General features: G+C 45.1%; 1 protein-coding gene across 3 annotated transcripts in view; it reads right to left on the bottom strand.

The window, feature by feature from the left end:
* Nucleotides 1-337: 337 nt before the first annotated feature.
* Nucleotides 338-20,687, bottom strand: part of LMNTD1 (lamin tail domain containing 1) — a 79,691-nt gene continuing 59,341 nt past the window's right edge. For 2 of the 3 annotated variants that reach the window (XM_056517598.1, XM_056517600.1), the window contains 11 exons: nt 19,166-19,267; nt 15,944-16,062; nt 14,635-14,834; nt 14,046-14,253; nt 6,457-6,643; nt 6,171-6,290; nt 4,843-5,054; nt 4,590-4,762; nt 4,042-4,130; nt 3,283-3,450; nt 3,060-3,193 (listed from right to left, as the gene is read on the bottom strand). In XM_056517598.1, coding sequence (XP_056373573.1) covers nt 3,301-3,450; nt 4,042-4,130; nt 4,590-4,762; nt 4,843-5,054; nt 6,171-6,290; nt 6,457-6,643; nt 14,046-14,253; nt 14,635-14,834; nt 15,944-16,062; nt 19,166-19,267 — 1,560 coding nt within the window. In that variant the 3' untranslated portion in view covers nt 3,060-3,193; nt 3,283-3,300. Of the gene's footprint in view, nt 2,700-2,809; nt 3,194-3,282; nt 3,451-4,041; nt 4,131-4,589; nt 4,763-4,842; nt 5,055-6,170; nt 6,291-6,456; nt 6,644-14,045; nt 14,254-14,634; nt 14,835-15,943; nt 16,063-19,165; nt 19,268-20,687 lie in introns of those variants that run through there. The other variant, XM_056517599.1, reaches the window with a different exon arrangement.

Raw genomic sequence — 20,687 nt, forward strand, 5'->3', positions numbered from 1 at the left:
TTTTTCTTCGATTTTGTCGCACAATGATTATTTTTTCCGTTTCGCCGTGCATTTTTGGGTAAAATGACTAATGTCACTGCAAAGTAGAATTGGCGACGCCAAAAATAAGCCATAATATGGATTTTTAGGTGGAAAATTGAAAGGGTTATGATTTTTAAAAGGTAAGGAGGAAAAAACGAAAGTGCAAAAATGGAAAAATCCTGAGTCCTTAAGGGGTTAATATGAATATATTGATCAGTCATTAGAAATATAAGGGTCATCCCTATCACTATTAGCTCACAGGGGCGGAGACACCCCACATTGTGCTGCTGAGGGACGCCAAGGAAAGTAAAGTTTAATATATATATATATATATTTTTATGCAGCCCACATAAACTTAAACCTTGTTTTTTTGGCCCATTGTTGGCCTTTGAGTTTGACATCTTGCTGTACACGGTAAAAAAGACACAATGCCCTCATGTGACTGCATCCGGTATTGCAGCTAAGCTCCCCTCCCATGAACACCAGACACCACGAATGAGCAGCTTTTTATATTTATAATCCTATGAAGACTCCTATAACTTAGTAACACAGGAGTCTGTATGATGTATGTGACAGGGACAAGCGGAGCAAAACCAAACCCAGGTGACTTCATATAAAAATAAGGAAAGAAAATATTTTTCCTATTTACATATTTTATTAAATACAATAAACCTTTGTCAAATGCAAAATGATTCTATTGTTTCCATCCTGAGGCCTTGCATGTCCATGTAATTTTTAGAGACTTGCAGTTTGTACTTTGTCTCCCACTGGTGATATTTAGTAGAATGCAGATTTTATTTTATTTTCCTTTTTTTTACTGCCATCTGAACAGACTACAGGGACATACTGTAGAGCAGTGTTTCCTAACCAGTGAGCCTCCAGCATCTACCAGCATGCCGGGCAGCCAAAGGTTGTCTGGGCATGCTGGGAATTGTAGTTTTGCAACAGCTGGAGGCGCACAGGTTGGGAAACACTGCTGTAGAGAGAGAAGTCTTTGTATTTAGTGTCGGCCATTTGGAATGTAGACAAAGTGCAGGACAATGATTTCTAGAGCGGCATCAAAGGCATCGCACCAACCAGGTCCCTACTTCATGCCATCGAACAGTTTGTCTACAGACGGGTGTCTCTGGATGGGTCGTTATGTTATTAAGAGATATTAAAAATAATTTAGTACAGAATGTTACATTTAAATGTAAAATAACAAAACATTCCCTATAAAGCAGAATTTGTCAACCAGGGTGCCTCCAGCAGTATACAGATAGAGCTAGAGGGGAGGTGTATAACTACTATATATCCTGATCCTATAAAGATAGCAGCAGCAGTATACAGATAGAGCTGGAGAGGAGGTATATAACTACTATATATCCTGATCCCATAGAGATAGCAGCAGTATACAGATAGAGCTGGAGAGGAGGTATATAACCACTATATATCCTGATCCCATAGAGATAGCAGCAGTATACAGATAGAGCTGGAGAGGAGGTATATAACTACTATATATCCTGATCCCATAGAGATAGCAGCAGTATACAGATAGAGCTGGAGGGGAGGTGTATAACTACTATATATACTGATCCCATAGAGATAGCAGCAGTATACAGATAGAGCTAGAGGAGAGGTGTATAACTACTATATATCCTAATCCTATAAAGATAGCAGCAGTATACAGATAGAGCTAGAGGGGAGGTGTATAATTACTATATATCCTGATCCTATAAAGATAGCAGCAGTATACGGATAGAACTGGAGGGGAGGTGTATAACTACTATATATCCTGATCCTATAAAGATAGCAGCAGCAGTATACAGATAGAGCTGGAGAGGAGGTATATAACTACTATATATCCTGATCCCATAGAGATAGCAGCAGTATACAGATAGAGCTGGAGAGGAGGTATATAACTACTATATATCCTGATCCCATTGAGATAGCAGCAGTATACAGATAGAGCTGGAGGGGAGGTGTATAACTACTATATATCCTGATCCCATAGAGATAGCAGCAGTATACAGATAGAACTAGAGGGGAGGTGTATAACTACTATATATCCTGATCCTATAAAGATAGCAGCAGTATACAGATAGAGCTGGAGGGGAGGAGTATAACTACTATATATCCTGATCCCATAGAGATAGCAGCAGTATACGGATAGAACTGGAGGGGAGGTATATAACTACTACAGTGACCCCCGACCTACGATGGCCCCGACATACGATCATTTGAACATACGATGGCCTCTCAGAGGCAGCATCAACATACGATGCTTTTGTATGTCGGGGCCATCGCATAAACGGCTATCCTACAGCGCAGACTGCTTCAGCTGCCCCCGGATAGCCGTTTACGGTGCCCCTTGTTCTCCGGTGAGGGTCTCCTACCTGTCCTCGGGGCTCCGGCGCGTCCTCTTCTGGATCCTCTGCATCGTCGGCGCTCTCCATCGTCGTCATCACGTCGCTGCGTACGCCGTCCCGTCATCCTATAGTAGCGGCGTGCGTAGCGACGTGATGGCGGCGATGGAGAGCGAGGATGTCGGGGAAGCAAAGGCCTTGCCGGAGCATCAGGGACACCCCGGGGACGCGGCGACAGCGATGGAGGGCGACATCCAGGGCAGCGGTGACGGTCCGGAGCGGCGGTGACAGGTGAGTACAACTTCCTCTACCAGTGGTCTTCAACCTGCGGACCTCCAGATGTTGCAAAACTACAACTCCCAGCATGCCCGGACAGCCAACGGCTGTCCGGGCATGCTGGGTGTTGTAGTTTTGCAACATCTGGAGGTCCGCAGGTTGTAGACCACTGTCCTATACTTTACATTGCACGGATCCCTCAACATACGATGGTTTCAACATACGATGGTCCATTTGGAACGGATTACCATCGTATGTTGAGGGACCACTGTATATATCCTGTCCCATAGAGATAGCAGCAGTATACAGATGGAGCTGGAGGGGTCTGAAAGGTGATGGAACATGCTGAGAGTTGTAGTTTTGCTGGGAGACATCAGTAATAGTATAAAGTCTTCAGTGTTGTCATCTCATCAGACGCTGGACAGGATTGTGGGGGCGAGAGACACTTGGCTCGCCAACCTGATGTTATATGAGGAGTTGGCAAAGTATTTCTGTAGAACGGACCCAGCGGGCGAGGAGTATCCCAGATACAGGACTCCTCTGGAATTAGGCTGCAAGAGAAAGAGAAACACGTCAGAGCGATGTTCACACAGGTTCAGTAACCACAACTTATAGTGACATATAGGGGAGCGATCCTGACCTGTCTACAGGATCAGGGTCACCAGGACATGAGAGGCGGAGGACGGGGCATCGGAGGCTGGAAATGGAGGTTCTGCACTGACTGCAAAATCTGTAACCCTGCCCGGTGCTGCTCAGAGACCGGGGAGAAGCTTCCGGGGAGGAGAACTCTAAGACATCCTTTTCTTGCCTGTTGTGTGAACAGACACATATCTATTAGATGTGTATGGGTCAATCCAATGTCCACCTGGACCTGATCATAATGAAGATTAGTGTTGAGCGCGAATATTCCAATAGCAAATTTTTATATCACTAATATCGGCACTTTGTGATTTAGCGAATATTTAGAATATAGCAAAATATATTCGTTATGTCGAATATATATATATATATTTTTTTCACAGTACACATAACAATGATATGTACTATATAAATAAAAAGTTTTCATCCCTCCCGGCTTCCAGCTTGCGAAAATTTGCGAATATCAGCGCTTCCAGAGGACACTGATCCCTCCCTTCTTTTATCTTGTGGGCCAATGAGAAGGATGCAAATACAGTTGTCAGAGGTTAGCAACATCCCTAGCAACCAATAGGAAAGTAGTTAGTTGAAATAAATAATAGCGCATGCACATTTTGCTAATTTCATTACAAATTTTGCATGGAAAAAAAAAGTGAAGGAATAGGCGAAATTCGCGAATATAGGACGATCTGCGCCTCGTGGAGCCGGTGTCCACCCTGAAGCCCTACTGATCTTGTACTACAATAGAGAAATGACTTCTTACCCCTGCTGACCGGATGGGCCCCCTGTAGTTCCTGCGCCTTTGGAGTTCATTTCCATCTTTACCATTTCTCTGCTCTGCGCTCAGAACATCTGAGGAGAAATGAAGGGCACAGATATGAATATTCATCAGGGGGTCCTCATCTCCACATAACGTGAGAAACAAAGAAAATCATCCAAGCTGGCTACAACTTGTCTCCCGCTGCTTTAGTGCTAAAGCTTGTGAAGAAACAACAAGGGAGGGACTTGGTCGGCTTTGTCACTGGGTGGGGGGGGGACCAGACAAGCTTAGATCGCTCCTTTTGTCCCATCATAGAACTAGACAAACACTTTTTTGGGTCAGGGTTACTATTGTTTAGTGATGACAGGTTGTGACAACCATCGATCCTCCTCATGGTCTGGATCACAAGACTTCTAAGGAAGAAGTTGCACAACTTGAAGCATATAAGAATTTAGTGTGAACTGTGTAGTAGGCTTATACTGGCAGGGCTCAATATTCAGCCTTCATATGTTCTATAGAGTTGGGGCCTTGGTGTCATTTTTGTTCCTCACCTGAAGGGGGCGCTGTTCTGGCAGTCTGAGACCTTGTCTGGCGGCACAGGTTGTTTTCTTTACTTCCCAACAACACAATGTGGTCAGGGTTGTAGTCAGGGTGGGTGGGGGAGGCTGTACTCTGTGTCCACGGGCTCGATGTAGCTGGAAGGACCACAGGTGGGATCTTCTCTCTACAGAACGCAAGAGAAATGTCAATAAATCTCCATACCAGGAACCACAGAATCCGAAGAGGCACAGAGGAGGATTCTACCTTCTCAGTAGACGCGGTTCTCTCTCCGGTTTACCATAAACAGGTGGTGACTTGGGCGATCGGCTCCTCCCATCAGCGGGGGTCTCTCTGTCTGTAGGACTTGGCTCATGTATTAATTCAGATGAAAGGAATTTAGCTTCAGATTTGGAAACCTCGTATTTTTCTAATGATTTTCTATTTTTTTCCCTTAAAGGAGTAAACCAAGCCATGGCCTAAAAAACACAAAGGAAAAATATAAGTAAAAAAAAAAGGGGGAAAAAAAAGTTAGAAATCTATTTTTCCAGTTCTTACCAACCAGGACCGGCCCCCTCTTTCTAAGTGTCCAAAGGAGACCACATTCAGGAGAATAACAATATGGGGTGCAGACAGGGAAGAAGTATAAGGAGGGCATCTGTAAGGGTCACGGCAGGTGGTGGATCTTTTGGGCCTGTGTGGATGTTGATGTGAGCCGTGCCAGGGAGTGGAGTCTGAGGTGCCGCTGGTTTTCACCAGAGCCCGCCGCAAAGCGGGATGGTCTTGCTGCGGCAGGCAGCACCCAGGTCGCTACCCATGACACAACTCGTCCACACAGGTTGCTGGGATGAAGCGTGGTACAGAAGGACAAAGACAAGATGAGGTCAGGATAGCTGAAGGTCAGGGCAGGCGGCACAGTAGCAAGGTAGGGTCACGGAACAAGGATCAGGTACACAGACAGATTAACAGGAACACAGTAGCTTTCTCGCAGGCATTAGGGCAACAAAGATCCAGCACAGGGCAGGGGAAGGTGCACACACTTACAGGGAAGGAACTGGTGAAGACACTAATTGGGGCATACTGGCCCTTTAAATCACAGAGCTCAGGCGCGCGACCTTGGAGGTGCGGGCACACGCGCCAGGACTGAGAACACGGAAGACCAGGGAGGTGAGTGACGGGCTGGACGTGTCTGGCCAGAGCGCTGATGTTACAGCACATAAGGCTTTTCCCACCTTAAGGACCTTGGGGGCTTCCAGCACACAATATTGGGAATCTTGGGGTTCAGGTCCCATGGGTGAGATGGTTTCAACAATTATTATATTTTTTTTTAACCCAAATAATGTCACCCCATCACAGTTTTGCCCTAGGTACAGAAATTGCAGTAACACTTTGGCCCTGGTACCTGTGGGGGCCCAATAACCCTTGTGAAAATAAATGGACCATGGTAGGTGGGGGCCCTGTTATGGATATTGGAGCTTTAACTCCCCCTCTACCAATGAGCTTTTGCTCTGGCACGTACACCCTTGATTCTACTGAATCTTTTTTTGGAGCTGAAAATTTTCACTTTTTACATTTATTAGTGTAAAATATCTTACTTGACCATTCCGGTTACACAATATGGTTGTGCACTTTGGTTCCGTCACAAATTTGGTCTGTTCTTTCCAAAGGTAGTCAGTAGGAGGGTTATGGGGGACACCGGCTGCGGAGGCCCAAACCTGGGATCAACATGGAAAAGATAATGTCATGTTTGTAATGTAGTAATACATTGTAGGGTTGACTGTGTTCTTTATTGCTTCTAGGCATTTTTGTATCATGAAAATTGGGAAGCTCTCAATTTTGTCCTTTGGCTAAACATGATATTCTGTGTCCTCTTTTGCTTACAGTCACTTCACAGCTCGCCATGACTCTGGATTTTGGTGGAAAGCGGTAGATGGACACAGGATGTCCACAAATGTTCTGTTGCAGAAGGAAACCTCCAATGTCTTCTTCTTTATCAAGAGCTTGGTTCACAATTCTCACAAAATCTCCTCCAGGATGAACTTCTGTGATTTCCAGGTTTCCAAGGGCACTGAAGGGGTCAAAAACACAGGAGAGAACTAATTGTACCCATGTAGGTAGTAGGTAGGCCTCAAAGCCAGAAGCATGTAGATCCCGTATATAGGGACATCATGATATACAGTGGGGGAAAAAAGTATTTAGTCAGCCACCAATTGTATTAGTTCTCCCACTTAAAAGATGAGAGATGCCCGTAATCTTATCATAGGTATACCTCAACTATGCGAGGCATAATGAGTGTCACGATCACACCCTATCGGTCCAGCTAAGACGCTAGAGAGAGTGTGATGGTGCAAGGGTTAAAGCCGCCAGACCTCTGGGTATCCACTAGTCCCAGCAAGTCACCAAATTAACCCTTAGATAAACGTGTTTCCATCAGAAAGGTGAGCTCATATATTTAGAGATCAAAGACCAGAGCTGATTAATTAAACATTTAATCTGATAAAAGGTATTGCAGTGCTATATATATATATATATATATATATATATATATAAACAAGTGACATACAGGTATAAAAATATATAAAAGAGTTTTGCAAGGCAAGTTCAGAAAACAAGAATGAAGTTCTTACAGCATGATGGTATAGCAGTCCTTGTCAGTGAGAGTCCAGCTCTTGTCAGCTTCTGGCACAGCCTTGAGCACCCAACTTTGAGTCTAGCATTGTTTTAAATATCATATCTGCTTTCTTGGGAGGGAGACTCCATTCCCCCCTCCCCTCTGATCACATCAGTGGCTCTTCTCTCTTCCTGGCCCCCTTATCTGTGTGATTATATGATGGGACCAGAGTGCCCCTTACATCCTGCTGCTTCGAAAAAGCCTTTGACTTCAAAGCAGCTGTAAACAAACAGCCAGACCCCCAATAAAATGCCATACACAAAAGGATACACCGTCTGAATGACCTCTCACCCATGTCTTGGATAATACATCACACACAGTTATAATTTATAATACACATATAGGATTTTAATAATCAGGCCTTAGGCCTGACAATGAGCAAAAAAAAATCCATAAAATTGGGGTAGCCCAGTACAGGAGTTGTATCTCCGTACCCTTGCTGCCCTGTCAGGCAGCCTCCTTACTGTGTCCCCTAATGTATATGTTGTTCTGCTTGTATTATATTGTATAATGTATATGAGGATGTTATAGCTTTAAGAATGTTAACATGTGATTACCCGTTGTCATATGAGTGTAACCCAGGAGGTATCAGTGACCATGTGAACTATGGCTCCCACCAGAGGCTCCCCTATAAAAGCCCCTTTGAGGAGTCTCTTCTCTCTCTTGGAGTTCTGCTCTTTGTGCTGAGTTGTAGTGCAGTCAAGTCCTAGAGTGTGTCTGGAGTCCATAGGAGGCCTCAAGTCAGTCCAGCAGCCACAATTCTACAAGTAATCTACAACCACAGCATTGTCAGTCTCAAGTCAAGTCAGTCACAGTCATCTATTGTCAAGTCAGAGTGGCCTGCACTAAAATTGTCCAAATCTACTGCAAGTCCCAGCAAGCCCTTAAGGTCTCTGAAGTCACTGGTCACCTCCGAGGGCCTGGCTGAACTGTATAGACCAGTGGTTCTGAGGCAGTCTCCAGGGTTCAGCGGGGAGGCCCGCCGGGTGTTTTTGCCTCGGGACATCCCTGTGTTCCAAAATATGCTTTCGGAACACAGGGATGCCTCTGTTAAGTCCCTGCGGCCCCGCGTTTACTTTAAAAACGTGGGGATCGCCGGGAACTAGCGCACGCAGGGACGTCACGTCCCATGCGTGTGCCCATGGCAACGGAGCGCAGAGAGGAAGCAAGAAGGACGTGCGCTGGCAGTTGTTAAGTGTTTACCAGCGACGCGTCAGCTTCGGTGTTCCGACCACCGATTCTGCGGTTCTGCTATGGCCGGACCCGAGGGGCGGTGATCGGAACACTGAAGTGGGGCAGTACACAGGCATACATCCTCCAGCCATACTGTTTGGCTGGAGGCTGTATGTCTGTGGGGGAATATACTGCACCAAATGTGGGGGAATATACTGCCAACGTAATGTGGGGGACAATATTGCACCTAATGTGGGGAACATACTGCCGGCCTAATGTGGGGGACTATATTGCACCTAATGTGGGGGACTATATTGCAGCTAATGTGGGGGAACATACTGCCAGCCTAATGTGGGGGAACATTGCCTGCCTAATGTGGGGGAACACTGCCTGCCTAATGTGGGGGAACACTGCCTGCCTAATGTGGGGGAACACTGCCTGCCTAATGTGGGGGAACACTGCCTGCCTAATGTGGGGGAACACTGCCTGCCTAATCTGCCAGCCTAATGTGGGGGACTATATTGCACCTAATGTGGGGGAACATACTGCCGGCCTAATGTGGCGGACTATATTGCACCTAATGTGGGGGAACATACTGCCAGCCTAATGTGGGGAAACACTGCCTGCCTAATGTGGGGGGGACACTGCCTGCCTAATGTGGGGGAACACTGCCTGCCTAATGTGGGGGGAACACTATCTGCCTAATGTGGGGGAACTCTGCCATTGCTGCGAAAATGACATGAGAGTGGCACTTGCCAAGGTAAAGCCGCGTATTTCTGAACAGGTCTCTGAAAGACAACAGCAGAAGTCACACTGATTTGCAGTAAATATTCATTATGTTTTTGTTTTTGTGTGAAAATTATGTTTTCATGGTTTTGTTCTTAATGGTTTTGTTCATTTTGGGCACCTATGTATAAATATATACTTAAATATATACCTCCTATGTTTTGAATTTGAAAAAATCATATTTTATTTTTCCAATTAAGAGGGGTTCGGTGAATGCGCATATGAAACTGGTGGGGTTCAGCACCTCCAACAAGGTTAAGAACCACTGGTATAGACTGTTCCATCTGTCTACACTACACATTGTCTGTAACTTGGTGTCAGAGTCATTATTGCCCCCGTGCCTAGCCCAGGATCCAGCGGTATACCTTCGGGTGGTTTGAGGATAAACCACGCCCTGGCATCAAGAATACAAGGGGTTAATGCCATCTGCCCCTAGGGTAATGCATCACACCCCATACCACAAAATCACATTGCCTGATTTTTAAAGAATTTATTTGCAAATTATGGTGAAAAATAAGTATTTGGTCAATAACAAAAGTTCATCTCAATACTTTGTTATATCCCTTTTGTTGGCAATGACAGAGGTCAGAGGTTTTCTCTAAGTCTTCACAAGGTTTTCACACACTGTTGCTGGTATTCTGACCCATTCCTCCATGCAGATCTCCTCTAGAGCAGTGATGTTTTGGGGCTGTCGCTGGGCAACACGGACTTTCAACTCCCTCCAAAAGTTTTCAATTGGGTTGAGATCTGGAGACTGGCTAGACCACTCCAGGACCTTGAAATGCTTATTACGAAGCCACGCCTTCGTTGCCCGGGTGGTGTGCTTGGGATCATTGTCATGCTGAAAGACCCAGACACGTTTCATCTTCAATGCCCTTGCTGATGGAAGGAGGTTTTCACTCAAAATCTCACGATACATGGCCCCATTCATTCTTTCCTTCACACGGATCGGTCATCCCGGTCCCTTGGCAGAAAAACAGCCCCAAAGCATGATGTTTCCACCCCCATGCTTCACAGTAGGTATGGTGTTCTTTGGATGCCACTCAGCATTCTTTCTCCTCCAAACACGACGAGTTGAGTTTTTACCAATAAGTTCTACTTTGGTTTCATCTGACCATAGGATATTCTCCAAATCCTCTTCTGGTTTGTCCAAATGCTCTTAGGCCCAGACATGTACTGACTTAAGCAGGGGAACACAATTTGAGTCCCTGGCGGCATAGTGTGTTACTGATGGTAGTCTTTGTTACTTTGGTCCCAGCTCTCTGCAGATCATTCATTAGGTCCCCCCGTGTGGTTGTGGGATTTCTGCTCACCGTTCTTGTGATCATTTTGATACCACGGGGTGAGATCTTGCGTGGAGCCCCAGATCGAAGGAGATTATCAGTGGTCTTGTATGTTTTCCATTTTCTAATAATGGCTCCTAAAGTTGATTTCTTCACACCAAGCTGCTTGCCTATTGCAGACTCAGTCTTCCCATCTGCTGCATGTCTACAATTTTGTTTCTGGTGTCCTTCGACAGCTCTTTGATCTTGGCCATAGTGGAGTTTGGAGTGTGACTGTTTGATGTTGTGGACAGGAGTCTCTTATACTGATAACAAGTACAAACAGGAGCCATTAATACAGGTAACAAGTGGAGGACAGTTAAAGAGGGGCAACCTGTGTAGGTCTTTACTCCCCAAAAGGAAAGAAAAATGAAGAAACTTACTAATGTTTTCGACATCTAGCTTAGTACCAGCTTAAAAAAAATGCACCACCAACTCTGTCTGGTGGTTTCATCAATGGGACTCATAGCTATGTCTTTCCAGCTATGGTTCTGTGGATTTTATAGAGTAGGGCTGTTTAGTTTGGTAAGTGTAAAAATTCTCACAAGACAAATTCCCACAAAGACAAAGCTATGGGTCACATTGGTGAAACCACCAGATGGAGTTGGTGGGTATTTTTTTAAAGCTAGTACTAAGCTATCTGTTGAGAACATTATTTCCAGGTAAGGTTCTGTGGATTTTATAACGTTTTCAACAAGTACTATCTTAAAAAAAAAAAATGCACCACCAACTCCAATTGGTGGCTTCACCAATGGGAACCATAGTCCTTATTCTAAGTCTTTCTTGGGAATTTTTACCAACCCAAGCAGCCCTACTTTATAAAATCAAGTTGAGAAATCCGCAAATGGGTTTTAGGGTGATGGAAATCTTTGGTGAACCAAGGTCCATCCACCCAACAAAAACTGTTCACATAATCCAAGAATTGGTAAATGCTTGAACCAAACTTTAACCAAATTGTGCTACTAAATTGTTTTCAACCAGGACCTTGATTTGGTGGTATACTCTTCTAGTCACGTTGTTGGTGGAATCTTCTAACCAAGACACATATATAAAGACTGAGTTTTGGTGGACAGATCTAATCATCAGACAAGGGGTGTACACCTAGATATGAGCAGACCAGAAGACCCACTACAATGGGACAATGGGTGTACACCTAGATGTGAGCGGACCAGAAACCCACTTGTGCTACAGGACAAGGGTGAACATATCATAGAGGTTTCACATGTAGTTGCTATGTATGTGGTCCATGGCCACAGACACCAAAGAATGAATCGACTTGAGGGTGAACAGACAAGAGATGGAAAAGTGGTGAACAAGTTCTGGGCCCACCTATTGATAGATGATGGTGAGGGTTGGTGTCCTTGTACCACACAAGGAAAGCAACCAATTGTTCATGTCATTGAGCCTCCTCTTCTCTACTACGTAAGACGTCATGTAAGAGACATTGTTGTCTTGAATACATTGATTTAGACTATAGACACCTCTAATGAGCATTAAAGACTTGTCCTTTAACCCGATAACGACCATGGACGAGTATAGACGTCCAGGTTGGCGGGCGTTCCCGCACCTGGACGTCTATACTCGTCCATTCTTCTCGTGGGTGCTGCCCAGTGCACCCACGAGATCGCGGCAGGGACTCGGCTGTATCACACAGCCGGGACCCTGCTGCACTGCCAGGACCGAAGTAAACTTCGGTCCCGGCAGTTTTAACCCTTACAGCCGCGGTCGGAAGTGACCGCGGGCTGTAAGTGTTATGACAGAGGGAGGGAGCTCCCTCTGTCTCCTCTGCAGCACCCCACAGCGTGATCGCGGGGTGCTGCGTGTAATACACGGCTGGCCGGGGCCTGCCGCACTGCCGGGAGTGAAGTTCACTTCACTCCCGGCAGTTTAACCCTTACAGCCGCGGTCAGAAGTGACCGCGCGCTGTAAGGAGTTCTGACAGAGGGAGGGGGCTCCCTCTGTCTCTCCTGCAGCACCCCGGAGCATCGCGGGGTGCTGCTGCATACCTGGGCAGCCGGGGGTCCTACAAAGACCCCCAGGTCTGCCCTGGGTATTGCCTGCTAGTGAAATATGCTGCCTGCTAGTGAAAACTGGCAGGCAGCATATAACTGCAATGCTTTGGAATACTAAGTATTCCAAAGCATTAAAAAGTGTAAAAATAAATAAATAAAATAAAAGTGTAAAAATAAATAAAAATGTCATAAAAATGTAATAAAAAAATATATATAAAATGTATAAAAAAATATATAAAAAATACATTTATTAAATTAATCTAATAAAAAAAAAAAAGCATAATGTGTAGGATCGCATTGGCGTACATCCGCAGCATGTAATATGCTGCGGATGTCCGCCACGTGATCCTACACATTATGCAGCAGTCACGGTAATGAGCTCCCTGCTGCGGCTGGGTAGCTTTGTGCGTCCACTCATAGCGGCGGATTTTCCGCCAGCAGTCATGAGCGGACACACTGAGCTACCCAGCCGCAGCAGTGATGGATATATTCGCCATGAGCGGGTGCTTATTCCCACAACATGGCGGATATATCCATCAGGAGCCTTAACTGTCACAGACAGACGCGTTATACTGCCAGCCGACCAAGGACCAATCAGAGAGGTCGCTGGTCCAGCCAATAACTTGTAGGGGTGCGGTATATAAATGGGGTCACTTGTGGGGGTGGGGGTACTGTTCTGCCCTGAAAGCCAAATGGCGCTCCTCTCCTTCTGAGTCCTACCACGCGGCCAAGGAACCAAATATGGCCAAAGCGGGGGTATTTCCGAACATGGGACAAGCAGCTAAATAAAATATAGGGTGCATTTCTTTCAATATTAGAAGTGATGTACAAAAAATATGCCCCCCAAATAATGCATTTGTGAAAAATTGCAATTTTTGAATTTTTAACACTGACTTTGTAATAATTCCTGCCAAAAAACGATGGTGTTAAAATACTCACTGTACCCCCTAGCGAATACCTTGAGGGGTCTAGTTTTTAAAATGGGGTCATTTGGGGGGGTGTTCCTATGTTCTACTACCTTTTAATTTCTGCAAACCTTGCATAGCCCATAAAAAAAGATGTACTTTTCAAATTTTCTAAACTTTCTAAATTTCAAGTTAAATTGTTAGGCTTCTAACTAATTTAAAATGTTAATTAAAAACTAAAAAATGACGTCAAAATAAAGTAGACATCTGAAAGTATAAGTTTCATAAACTATTTGGTCAGTATGTATAAATATATGCAACCAATTAGTGTTAAAATAGCAAAAAACCATAATTTTTTGTAAAAATTTCATGATTTTTTGCATTGTAAAAAAAAACTACAAATTATATTGGCTTACTTTTACTATGTACATGAAGGACGACTTGTGACAAAAAAACAATGTCAGAATTATCGTGATTGGCAAAACGTTACCAGAGTTATTCTCTAATAAAGACAGACATCCCCGATTTGAAAAAACAGGCCTGGTCTTTCAGGGGCGTACAGGTTTATTTGCATTGGTCCTTAAGGGGTTAAGGAACTAACCTGGATACAGCCGCTTTGTTGCCACGGCCAGTCAAGGACTCAGTGTTCTTGATCACTTGAGGATACGCATTGTTTTCCACCATGGAAGCAAAAGAGCTTTGTCTTTTGCTAAGGTCTGAAGCCGTGGAGCTCAGGAAAGGTGCAGTGTGCGGCCTCTTCACTTGCTCTTCAATGCGTTGACCTTCTTCTTCTTCAGGAAACTGTAGATCTGACAACAATTTTGGAAAAAGAGGGGAATGTTCAGTTTAATTTTGGATCTGATCACCAGGTGGCGCTGTTGTATTGACAATTTTTACCAATGAACTGCGTCAGCCTTCAATGTGCCCGATGCTGTGCAGTATATGTACAATGGACATCTAATATCTTTTACATATGTTTTGCTCATCATCTAGGGCATTGGTCTCCAAACGTGGCCCTCCAGATGTTACAAAACTCCAACTCCCAGCATGCCAGGACAGCCAACGGCTGTCCGGGCATGCTGGGAGATGAAGTTTTGCAACACCTAGAGGGCCACAATATGGAGACCACTGATCTAGGACATTTTAAGATATCCCAAGGTTGACATATCTTCCATGGACAGAAGTCTTACCAGGTTTTTCCTCCTTCCCGTCTGATGTGGTTGCGCTGCCGGATGTTCTACTGGGATCCGAGGGGCGTAATTCAGACACCAGGTCATTGGTCTTTGTGTAACCCGGTAAAGTGTTGAAGATGGGTGACTGGAAAGAGTCTGACAATAGATGTGTGGAGGACGGTGGGCGGTACAGAGGGTGCAGCGAGCTGGCGGTCATCCTGTATGGAACAGAGACCCAGGTAGAGGAGAAGTTAGCTACTTCCTCCAACCTTAAAACCTCATAAACCATTCTGTCTGACAGATCCAGATAGACCTCTATCTGTTAACCATCTTATATCCATCTGTTCATGCATTTTTGCATCATCATTAAAGAGGTTCTCCAACATAAGGTGACTTTAGTACTTACCTACCAGACAGTAATGAACATGCTTAAGAAGGATCTGTGCTTGTCTTTGGGCTAAATGGCTGTGTTGTGAGTCCACCATAACGCTGCGGCTTTCTTTTTGTAAAATGGCTATTTCCTGTTGGAAATCTCTCTCCAACTACAAGTCTCAGGATCCCTTGTTTGTAAGTGTGAGGTTCCTTTTCTCCTTTCCACACATCAGCCTACCTACCCACTGCAGCACAGCTGAGCTCCCTTCCAGGCTGTGTTTTGCTTGAAACTTCCCTGTAGCCCTGTGGAGAATGATCTCCCTCCCACCCAGCGAAAATGGTCATCCAATATACTGGAATATTATGGGTGAATATTCAAATTGTCCCGTCGTGCCTGCCTCCTGTGCGCAGGAGGATCTTCGGAGGGACACAGCTCAGTACATATTTAACTCATTGACCTCTCATTGGTCTCCTGTTCACGCACACTGTAGCCCAGTGTATTGGGTTTAGTGTGGGTGAACAGGATGACCAGTTTGCTTTAAATAAAAGACACGTTCCCTTTCTACACCTGATTAGTGATGTAATGTCTTGGGCCACACTGCAACCTAGGAAAAGCCAGAGATAACACTCATTGTGCATGCTGCCAAAAATGAACAATGGGACAAAGATCATATAAGAATTGTGAGACCACCATGAGGCACAGGTATAGATACTATATTATGACCTATACTAATGTTACAGCCCCTGTAGCACAGTCAAAAACCCCAAGCCTTGGCCTGACCGACTTCTGATGATCCGAACTGGAATTCTATACTACAGTAGACAAACACTTCTCCAACCCAACCACAGACCATTATACTGAACCCTAAAGGTTTCCTATAGGAGATGCCTCCACAATCCCATAGTAGATGGCTGCACTGATCTATGGGTAATTCTTCGCTCTGGGCTGACTTACCGGTGTTCTTCTTCCTCCAACATGGACTTCAGGACATCAAGTTCATTCCTCAAGGATACATTGGTTTCTTGGAAGGTCTTCAGCTCTTTCATTTTGGCCAAGAGAAGATCCTGCAGCTCCTGGAGATGAGGAAGATATCAGGATGTCATACAGGGCCAGGAATATACAGAAGAGACCGATGTCCTGGCTACAATTTACTAAAATCAACAATGAATACAATATTGTGGACGTCTAAGATGGGGGGGGGGGGGTCCTCAGGAGATCAGGTCCTCAGTAGGATGTTGTCATCTGAATATTACAGCTGGACAGGTATTTTCAATAGGAAATTCAGACATAGAATAAGATTAAAGATAAGATTATATAGATAGATAGATAGATAGATATATAATAGATAGATAGATGGATAGATGGATTTTGGTCCTATACACAGTTGTATTTTAAGACACTTGGCACTGAAGTCTTCTATATAGTGCACAGTGAGGTCACAGCTATAATATATGAGAACCTGACTTCAGAGGACAAGGCGGCTCTCCTGACATCTCATACTGCTTTTATCTATGGCTTTGACGTACATGAAAGGTAGAAACCTCCCCTATAACTAATATCCGATACTGGAGACCTGTGTTATGCCCTAAAGACTGAAATATATAGATAGATATGAGATAGATAAACAGACAGATATTAGAACAATACGGTATAAATTTATAATATTCCACAGACAAGGTAACAGTCTTCACTTCTACAATAAGCCCCTTTCCATGAACACGATTCCGCCCCCCCTGATTATAATGATCGCCCCTCACGGTTTTCTCTTTGCTGTAATAGGAGTCTAATTAAATCTCAGACAATTTCTTTCTCAGCTCTGCTGTGCGGAGGACGTGTCATGTGACCTCGGCTATTAACTGGATCGGCTCCAAAACGCTAAATTTTTTCTACTCATTACAAACAATTAGAGGCGTCTGAATGAGGGGCGGAATACTGGTGACCGATGTGTGATTTATAGCATCACTAGTGCCCAATTACCTGCCATCCTGTGCCCGCTCTGTGCCCCGCCACATCATTACATACAGATTACCAGGACAATGCCTGCAGCCTGTCTGCTCTCCATGTGATGGTACATACTATCTATTGCTCTCTGTTATCAGCCACACAGGATGGCTGCAGTGTTCTTCAATGGAAAGAGTGCGGAAAACCCGATTGATGCCCTCAACGTGCCATTGTTATATTAAAATCTATATAGAAAGACATAAGCTCATTATACCTAAATATGTATCACCAAATGCTGCCATACAATAATATCCCTATACAGGAACTTAAATGACTGCCATATAGTGCTCACATAACAATAGTATATTTTTCCTAATAATTAATGCCAATAGGTGTCCAAATAATGGGGCAGTGTGGCTGGGATGGTTATAGTGTCTGGCTCTAATGTGGAGGTGTTGTGGCTGACATTGGGCACTGTGGTTGCCACTATATCAGGGCACTTTAGCTGGCACTATTATGGGGCACTGTGGTTGTTACTATATTAGGGCACTTTAGCTGACATTTTTATGGGGCACTGTGTTGTTACTATATTAGGGCACTTTAGCTGGTATTATTATCAGGCACTGTCACTGGGATGGTTACGGTGGTTGGCACTGATGTGGAGGTGCTATGGCTGACACCTATGTGGATACTGTGACTGGGATGGTTATGGTGGTTGGCACTGATGTGGAGGTGCTATGGCTGACACCTATGTGGGTACTGTGACTGGGATGGTTATGGTGGTTGGCACTGATGTGGAGGTGCTATGGCTGACACCTATGTGGGTACTGTGACTGGGATGGTTATGGTGGTTGGCACTGATGTGGAGGTGCTATGGCTGACACCTATGTGGGTACTGTGACTGGGATGGTTATGGTGGTTGGCACTGATGTGGAGGTGCTATGGCTGACACCTATGTGGGTACTGTGACTGGGATGGTTATGGTGGTTGGCACTGATGTGGAGGTGCTATGGCTGACACCTATGTGGGTACTGTGACTGGGATGGTTATTGTGGTTGGCACTGATGTGGAGGTGCTATGGCTGACACCTATGTGGATACTGTGACTGGGATGGTTATGGTGGTTGGCACTGATGTGGAGGTGCTATGGCTGACACCTATGTGGGTACTGTGACTGGGATGGTTATGGTGGTTGGCACTGATGTGGAGGTGCTATGGCTGACACCTATGTGGGTACTGTGACTGGGATGGTTATGGTGGTTGGCACTGATGTGGAGGTGCTATGGCTGACACCTATGTGGGTACTGTGACTGGGATGGTTATGGTGGTTGGCACTGATGTGGAGGTGCTATGGCTGACACCTATGTGGGTACTGTGACTGGGATGGTTATGGTGGTTGGCACTGATGTGGAGGTGCTATGGCTGACACCTATGTGGGTACTGTGACTGGGATGGTTATTGTGGTTGGCACTGATGTGGAGGTGCTATGGCTGACACCTATGTGGGTACTGTGACTGGGATGGTTATGGTGGTTGGCACTGATGTGGAGGTGCTATGGCTGACACCTATGTGGGCACTGTGGCTGGGATGGTTATGGTGGTTGGCACTGATGTGGAGGTGCTATGGCTGACACCTATGTGGGCACTGTGGCTGGTACTAATGTGGAGGTGCTGTGGCTGATACTATAAAGTGCTTTCTGGGTATGTACGGGTATAGGATATAATTTTGGGTGGCACCTTGGGGTGCATGTTATACATGAAGAGGTTTTATATGTCCCATAATGTTCTGCTCCCTCTTTCTCTGGTTATCACCCGAACACTCATCTCCATTACTGTGTCACTATCCCTGCCCCTGCAGTTCAGCTACAGGATTCTATTCATGAAGCAGGAAGCTCAGGATGAACCAAAATCATTGTCCCTGGAGAGATTTATTTACCAGGAAACTTCCCCGACTGTATTGGGGAAAAACACAATGCATTATTTGTCATAAAACTTTTTTTTTTTTTTTGCCAATTTCAGCCCTGAATTTCGCCATGTCCCTTTTTTCCTATTGCAGAAGGGGCAGGAAATGCTGGGGACGAGGTTGATGCGGCTGTGAATGACCCCATTGTTGGGGGAGCCCGGGCTGCGCTCTCAGGACACACAATTGCCCACATTATAGGATGTAATGGGAATTAAAAGGACATTTCCATCTGCAGTTCTCGGTGCGGTTCATTATAGAGGAGGACCTCACTGACCTCCAGCCGGGCCTCCAGGGCCTCAATGTGCTGCCGGCCTCTCATCTGTTCGGCCTCCATCTTCTCCATCAATGTCCTGTTGTTGGATTCTTCAGAGAAAAGCTGTAAATGAGGAAAAACAAATATAAGTAATTGAAAACTAATTAGTACAAACAATTGTTCTCTGTTATCAGCCATTTCAGGCCTGGTCTTCAATAGGATGCAATACACCTCCCTGCCCCCCATAGTCAAACCTCCATAGGTAGGACAGATATCAGCCGCTCCTCCTATAATGCTCATGTACTATCATAAGCCATGGACTTTGGGGCACACTTAGTAACTTTAAAGAATAATTTTAATGGTGACTTGAGTGAAGCGCACCATAAAATATTTCTTCTATTCCCTAAATATAAGTACAGGCCGCACCTCTATAGTGAGCGCTAAAGTGCCTTTATTCAGTATTATCAGAGTGACCGCACATAAACTGCCAAAAGAGTGCCCCGATAATCAGTCAGCAGAGTGCCCCCAATAAACAATACTGCCAGCAATGTGTGAACCACAGTAAACAATACTGCCAGTAAAGTGCCCCCTCATAAGCATTGTCATCAAAGTGCCCCCAATAAAAAAATTACCACAAAGTGCCCCTTAATAATTTTCAGCAGAGTACCCCAATAAACAAAAATCCCAGCAAAGAGCCCCTTTATATGCAGTTAACAGGGGGCCCCAAATAATAATTTCAGCAATGTGCCCCCTCATAAACATTGTCAGCAGAGTGCCCCAATAAACACTACGACAAGCAAAGTGCCCCCTCATATGCAGTGCAAGAAGAGCAACCCCAATATACAATGTTGCCACAATACTCCCTAATAAGCAGTGTCTGCAAAACCACCCAAATAACCAATGCTGCCAAAATGCCGCCTGGGCACCCTTAATACTCAATGCTGATTAAAAAAATTACCCTAACAATGCTGCCCAGTGCCCCCTCATAAGCAGTCTCAGCAAAGTGCCCCAATATACAATGATACCAAGGTGCCCCCTTATAGGCAGTGTCAGCAGAGTGCCCCCAATGTACAATGCTGTTAAAGTGCCCCTTCATAAGCAGCGTCAGAAAAGTGCCCCTTATATACAATGTTGCTAAAGTGCCCCCACATAAGCAGTGTGAGCAGAGTGCCCCCAATGTACAATAGTGCCAAAGTACCCCCTTATAGGCAGTGTCAGCAGAGTGCCCCCAATGTACAATGCTGTTAAAGTGCCCCGTCATATGCAGCGTCAGCAAAGTGCCCCTTATATACAATGTTGCTAAAGTGCCCCCACATAAGTAGTGTCAGCAGAGTGCCCCCAATATGCAATAGTGCCAAAGTACCCCCCTCATAGGCAGTGTCAGCAGAGCGCCTCATGTTTTATACAATGCTGCCAAACTGTCCTCTCATAAGCAATGTCAGTATGATGCCAACAAAGTGCGCACTTATAAGCAGTGCCAGTAGAGTGCCGCAACAACCAATGCTGCCAAAGTGCCCCCAAAGATCGCCCCCAATATGCAATG

The sequence above is a fragment of the Hyla sarda genome, chromosome 4, assembly GCF_029499605.1.
Source record: "Hyla sarda isolate aHylSar1 chromosome 4, aHylSar1.hap1, whole genome shotgun sequence".
Taxonomy (NCBI): Eukaryota; Metazoa; Chordata; class Amphibia; order Anura; family Hylidae; genus Hyla; species Hyla sarda.